Source organism: Drosophila hydei, unplaced genomic scaffold, assembly GCF_003285905.1.
Source record: "Drosophila hydei strain 15085-1641.00,03,60 unplaced genomic scaffold, DhydRS2 tig00000060-arrow-pilon, whole genome shotgun sequence".
NCBI lineage: Eukaryota > Metazoa > Arthropoda > Insecta > Diptera > Drosophilidae > Drosophila > Drosophila hydei.
In genome coordinates, this window is record NW_022045656.1 from 9,977,070 (window position 1) to 9,983,160 (window position 6,091).

General features: G+C 44.8%; 2 protein-coding genes across 3 annotated transcripts; one reads left to right on the forward strand and one right to left on the reverse strand.

Moving 5' to 3' along the window:
• Positions 1–252: 252 nt before the first annotated feature.
• Positions 253–984, reverse strand: LOC111597071 (protein mago nashi). Its single transcript, XM_023311600.2, has 2 exons — positions 611–984; positions 253–483 (listed from the first exon to the last, which is right to left on the reverse strand). Exons 1-2 carry the CDS (start codon positions 869–871, stop codon positions 301–303), a joined length of 444 nt encoding a protein of 147 aa, XP_023167368.1. The 5' UTR covers positions 872–984; the 3' UTR covers positions 253–300.
• A 90-nt stretch (positions 985–1,074) lies between these two features.
• Positions 1,075–5,733, forward strand: LOC111597070 (protein O-mannosyl-transferase TMTC3). 2 transcript variants are annotated; one of them, XM_023311599.2, is made up of 5 exons: positions 1,075–1,166; positions 2,369–3,691; positions 3,748–4,529; positions 4,587–5,480; positions 5,543–5,733. In XM_023311599.2, exons 2-4 carry the CDS (start codon positions 2,557–2,559, stop codon positions 5,469–5,471), a joined length of 2,802 nt encoding a protein of 933 aa, XP_023167367.2. In that variant the 5' UTR covers positions 1,075–1,166; positions 2,369–2,556; the 3' UTR covers positions 5,472–5,480; positions 5,543–5,733. The 2 variants fall into 2 exon arrangements, with proteins under 2 accessions (XP_023167367.2, XP_023167366.2); XM_023311598.2 differs by having other exon boundaries at positions 4,587–5,733.
• Positions 5,734–6,091: the final 358 nt, after the last annotated feature.

Consider the following 6,091-nt stretch of genomic DNA (forward strand, 5'->3'; position numbering starts at 1 on the left):
GATAGAGACATGGAATGCTACCAATGCTATGCAATGCCATGGAATGCTAGCCAACTATTTGCCCCTTACACACATCTAGAAACCTTAGTCTTAAGGCTCCAATCTTTTGTATTTGAAAATGATCGGGTAATTCGCTTACAGCTCTACAATTTCATTTTTATTACCATACATATATAGATACAAAATAATACATATGCAGCAATTCATATGTAGTAAATTATTACAAAATTGAATGAGACTGCTAATTAAGCTTATGTATAGAATATATAAATGAGTTTGAATGCGGTTTCGGCAACAGTTTTATATGGGCTTAATTTTAAAATGCAGACCAATGAGCGAGAAGACCAAACATTTTAGATCCTGTACCAAATAATAGAAACAGCGTAAGCCTTCTGGATCCTTGGACCGATTGACGTCCACCAATGAGCCTGTTTTTGAGGTGGTGAAGGATATGTGCTCATCGCCGATCACAATTTCCAGTTCCTTTGAGAAACATAAAGCATGATTAATATATGTATGTATGTATGTATGTATGTATGTATGTATGTGTATATGCGTGCATGTAAACGCATATTGGCGGCATGTGCAAGTAGTAAAGCCTTTCACTTACCTGTCGGCCAACTCGATCCGGTGGGGGCCAAGGCAGATCATCTTCCTGCATGATCTCCGAGTCAATAATGATGCGCTTTAATTCTTCCATGACAGATTGATGGACAAATGCTTCTTTGCGGATCATGGTGTCATTTTTATAGTTGGAATTGTTGGCATAGCGCAGTTTTCCATCCGGCCGGAACTCAAACTCGAGGAACTCATGTCCGAACTTTCCTTTGTGACCAACATAGTAGCGTAAGTAGAAGTCTTCCGTAGACATTATTTTCACTAGGTTTTAACGCTTTTTATCTTATGAAAAATTGTTTTTCTTTCTGCATCTACTTTTACCCACAACGTTGCGGCTATTTTCAGGGTTGTTGTATTGCGGTTGGTTTCGATAATTGAATACGCCTTGTCGATAATTTCAATGTATATCGATTGGTGTCGATATGCATGCGTGGCAACGTGAATGGCATATTGCGAGTAAGCTGGCTAAAAGCTGTGTTGAGTTTTGTGTTAAAATGTAACTATTTTATTTATATGCAACTACCTCCATAAATCATTCAATAAATGCGGTACGTAAACACAAGAGTAAACAATACAAAATGTACCGGCAATTATTTTACAATTACTGACAACATTGTAATAATTGAAATTTGCAACAAAGTTGGTCAATTGATGGATATACATATGTGTGTACATATGGTGTTTTGTTGTTGTGTGCACAGCGCTCGGACGCCAATGTAATGGCGTCGAATTATTTGCAATGAGTGAGAGGACGTGCGTACACCGAGGTGGTTGATAGCTGCGCCGCCTTGTCGACGCTGCTACAACAGCAGTGCAAAGATCTCGGTCAAAGTAATTTTACAAAAACACAACACTAAAATTGCTGAGAGCGCCGCTGAGAGTGTGACGTTTGTCTGTTGTTGTTGTATGCCACAAAACGAAAGTGCAAGGATTTCGAGTACGCCTGCGCATCCAATGGCGGGAAATCAACAAGCACTGGCCTGCACGTGCGTCCTTCGGGCCTGCTGTAAAATGTCGGTCGTGCAACAAAGTTGCTCTCGCTACATCGCACTCTCTCTCTCGCTCGCTCGCCGCTCTCTCTTTCTATCAGGCTCTCCAGGACGGTCGTAACGTTTACTTGGTGGTGGTTTGTTTTGACTGGCAGCACAAAATCGATGACATTGAGTGCAACTTTGTTGCTGTCTCTCGGTCAGCGCATGTGAAGCAATAATGTTGCATCCGCATGCCGATGTGCTGCTGCCTGTGCCTGTGCCTGTAGCTCTGCCTGGTCTCGGCCAGTAATGTCTTCTTTCACAATATTTACAAAACAAACAAAAACACACCCATTTCCTTTCGCATACTCCAGCTTCGACTCTGCTGACTGCAATATTCTCTTCGTGCAACTTTTGCCGGTTGCTGCCGCTGCTGCAGCTGCTGCTGCTGCTGCCGCTGCCGCTGCCGTTGATATTGTTGGGGCGCTTACAACTTTGTTAACTTCGGGACTTTGGTCTATGCAGTCGGTATTGAGGACAGTAACCGGGACGAATTTACTTTGTTGCGCATTAATTGATTTTTTCATAAACCAAGTTTTACCCAAAGCAAAAAAGATTAAAATCGTTAAAAACTATCAAAGATATTGAAGAATTGCAGGTAAAGGTACTAAAATGAATTGTTAAATATATTAGAGTTTCAGCTGCTTATCTAATTTAAGAAACATTTGTTAATTAAAATGTAAAGTAGTTTAATAACTTCCACTTTCTTTCCCTTGCAGGCAATGTAGAAGCTCTACATATTTTATAAGATATACTTATATATACATACATTCATAGACGTTAACTGTAAAGAGGAAAAACACATTGCATCTGGCTTAGCTGAAGTAATTATGGATACATGAACTAAAGTTCTGCACTGACTGGAAAGTAACGGGAACGGCGAGTGGGCAGGAACCGAAAGTCAAACATGTCAACGAACCCCAACCAACACCAACACCAACACCAACACCAACAGCACCAGCAACAGCAACAACATGCTGCTGCAGCAACAACCGCAGCCATATGCAATCGGGAGCGGGAGAGAGCGAGAGCTGGAAGCAGCTCGCAACGCAACTTACTCGAGTTTCTGTGCATTTGTGTGACCTGTGTGGTCTGCTATTACAATAGCACGCAGTGCGGTCTGGTGTTTGACGATATCAGCGCGATTAGGGACAACAAGGATTTGCGGCCTAGCACGCCGCTGCGTAATGTGTTCCTTAACGATTTCTGGGGCACGCCGATGCGCAAAGAGCAGTCGCACAAGTCATACAGGCCGCTAACCGTGCTGACGTTTCGCTTTAACTACTTGCTGCATGCATTGGAGCCATTCGGCTATCATCTCGTCAACCTGCTGCTGCACATTGCAGTCTGCCTGCTGTGGCGTCGTGTCTGCCGCCTCGTTCTGCGTCAGTGTGCAACTGGCAGTAATGAAGCGTCGTCCACCTCCCTGTCCGCGTCCCCACTGAACACATGCGCTTTTGTCGCCTCGCTCCTATTCGCAACGCACCCGGTGCACACCGAGGCCGTTACTGGCGTCGTAGGCCGCGCTGAATTGCTCTCTTCAATATGCTACCTGGGCGCGTTTCTCAGCTATGCGCACGCAACGAATGGCTCGCCGCGACGCACGAACTGGCCGGCGCTTTGCCTAGGCTTTGGCAGTTGTCTCCTGGCCTCCATGCTGTGCAAAGAGCAGGGCATCACCGTTGCTGGCATTTGTGCCGTTTACGAGCTGTTCGTGGTGCAGCAGCAAAGGCCACTGCATCTGTGGCATTTCGTGCTGCGTATCTTTGAGGAGCAACCGCCGGCCAAAACGGGACAAGCAAACGCCAGACGCTGGTCGTCGACATTGTGGAAGCGTTTAGCTTTTCTGGTCATTATCACTGTCGCTTTGCTGGTTGGACGTGTCTACGTGATGGGCTCTCAGTTGCCCATTTTCACTCGCTTCGATAATCCGGCTTCGGCAGCTGAGACGCCCGTGCGCCAACTGACCTATGGCTACCTCATCTACCTAAACTGTTGGCTGTTGCTGTGCCCATCACTACTCTGCTGCGACTGGACAATGGGTGAGAGTTCTACAAATTGAATTATTGAAATATTCTTAAACAATGTTGTCTTGCAGGTACCGTGCCCCTGCTGGATGGCTTCAATGATTCACGTAACTTGGCTACCTTGTGCACATTTGTTGGCTTGGGCGCTTTGGTGGCGAAAGCTTGCTTCTCACGCAATCTGTCGCAGTCACGTACGCTGCTCATGTGCCTAGGCTGGATGGTGCTGCCGTTTCTGCCCGCTTCGAATCTGTTCTTTCCGGTCGGCTTTGTGGTAGCCGAGCGTATTCTGTACATGCCATCAATGGGATACTGTCTACTTGTTGCTTATGGCTATCATCAATTCCAGCGACGTTGGCACGCCAATTGGGGTCGTCTGGCACAGACGGCGCTTGTTGCCTTGCTGCTGGCGCATGGATTGAAGACACAGCAACGCAACTGGGACTGGCGAACGGAGTACTCATTGTTTATGTCCGGGGTGCACGTGAATCAACGCAATGCCAAACTGTACAATAACGTGGGTCACGCGCTGGAGAACGAGGGTCGGTACGACGAGGCTTTGCTCTACTTTCAGCAAGCTGTGCAAATACAAGCAGATGACATTGGCGCCCACATCAACGTCGGCCGCACCTACAACAACCTGAAGCGCTATGCCGAGGCCGAGCAGGCGTATATGCGAGCCAAGGCGCTCTTTCCACAGGCTAAGGCTGGCATTAGCTATCATGCACGAATTGCGCCCAATCATCTAAATGTTTTCATCAATCTTGCCAATCTGATATCGAAAAATCAAACCAGACTGGAGGAGGCCGATCACCTTTACCGTCAGGCAATTAGCATGCGCAGTGATTACGTTCAGGTAAGGGTTTAGAAACATCGCGATTGTAGTTAAACTAAATTACTCTTCTTGTTGCAGGCCTATATAAATCGTGGCGACATACTCATGAAGCTCAATCGTACAGCTCAAGCGCAGGAGGTTTATGAACAGGCACTTCTTTATGACAGCGAAAATGCGGATATATATTACAATTTGGGCGTTGTCTTTCTGGAACAGGGCAAGAGTCAGCAGGCCCATGTATACTTCAATAAGGCCATCGAACTGTATCCGGAACACGAGCAAGCACTGCTAAATTCCGCTATTCTCCTGCAAGAACTGGGCGGCGAGGAGGCGCGTCAGTTGTCGCGCACCCGCCTCTACCAGGTGCTGGCTAGAGATGCGAACAATGAAAAGGTCTACTTCAATCTCGGCATGTTGGCCATGGATGAGTCCAGCTTTGACGAAGCCGAGCAATTCTTCAAGCGGGCCATACACCTAAAATCGGATTTTCGTAGCGCTCTTTTTAATCTCGCACTGCTGCTGGCGGACTCGAAGCGACCGCTAGACGCCGTACCATTCCTCAATCAATTGATACGCCATCATCCCACGCATGTGAAGGGTCTCATCTTGCTTGGCGATATCTACATCAATCACATGAAGGATCTGGATGCGGCAGAGAAGTGCTATCGCAGCATACTGCAGCACGATCCGCACAATACGCAGGGCCTGCACAATCTCTGTGTGGTTTTCGTGGAGCGCAAGTGGATGGCCAAGGCAGCCGCCTGCCTGCAGTACGCTCAGCGCCTGGCGCCCAGTGAGGATTACATTGGCCGTCATCTACAGATTGTAATCACACGTCTGCAAAAAATTAACAAGTTACCTGATACGTCGCCCGAGCGACAGCTAGCTTACAAGGCCTACGACCCAGACGAGTTCAAGGTGGCTGATGAGCGAGAGGTGCACAAAACTCGCACTCGCTCATAGCGCTTCTAGGTATCATACATTAGATCATTCCAGCATTTTGTTTAATTGATGTAAAACTGTACATTCCATAGGGAACCTATTTGAATCTCGTTTGAATGCTGATATAAACGTGAACAATTTTTTATAACCAAGTACGTAATCGAAACCTGATCTTGTTTTGTATATAGCACCAAATTGTTTCTAATCAAAAGACGTACTACCGAAATAATGCATTTATTATACACAAATGAAATTGTACTTAATGGACACTAAATAAAATTAACTATACTTGATTAAGCATTGCTTGAAAGTTTTTATATAAATTTTTTAGCCTAACAGAAAGACTCCAATCTAAAAATTTAAACTTATTTTGAGATATATATTTATTCTTGATATCTGTTATATTCTTCCGCTTCAACTAAGGCTTGTAGCTGCTGTTCGTGACTCAGCTAAAATTTATAAAAATATAAATTATTAGACAAATTTAAATCAAATTAAATTATTAAATAGGTTTTTTTAATTTTATGTTTTGCTTTTGATTTTATATATATATATATTTTTAATTTGATATACATAAATAGTTGTTTGAAAAATAATTGTTTATTAAATTAGATTGTTTCTTAACTACAATAAGAGCTCGG

Bases quoted from the DNA above. Each gene is read 5' to 3' on its own strand.
- LOC111597070 (XM_023311598.2), top strand. From the start codon at position 2,557: ATGTCAACGAACCCCAACCAACACCAACACCAACACCAACACCAACAG. The intron at 3,692-3,747 runs GTGAGAGTTCTA...GTTGTCTTGCAG, and splicing joins CTGCTGCGACTGGACAATGG to GTACCGTGCCCCTGCTGGAT. The intron at 4,530-4,586 runs GTAAGGGTTTAG...TTCTTGTTGCAG, and splicing joins TGCGCAGTGATTACGTTCAG to GCCTATATAAATCGTGGCGA.
- LOC111597071 (XM_023311600.2), bottom strand. From the start codon at position 871: ATGTCTACGGAAGACTTCTACTTACGCTACTATGTTGGTCACAAAGGA. The intron at 484-610 runs GTAAGTGAAAGG...TGTTTCTCAAAG, and splicing joins CGGATCGAGTTGGCCGACAG to GAACTGGAAATTGTGATCGG.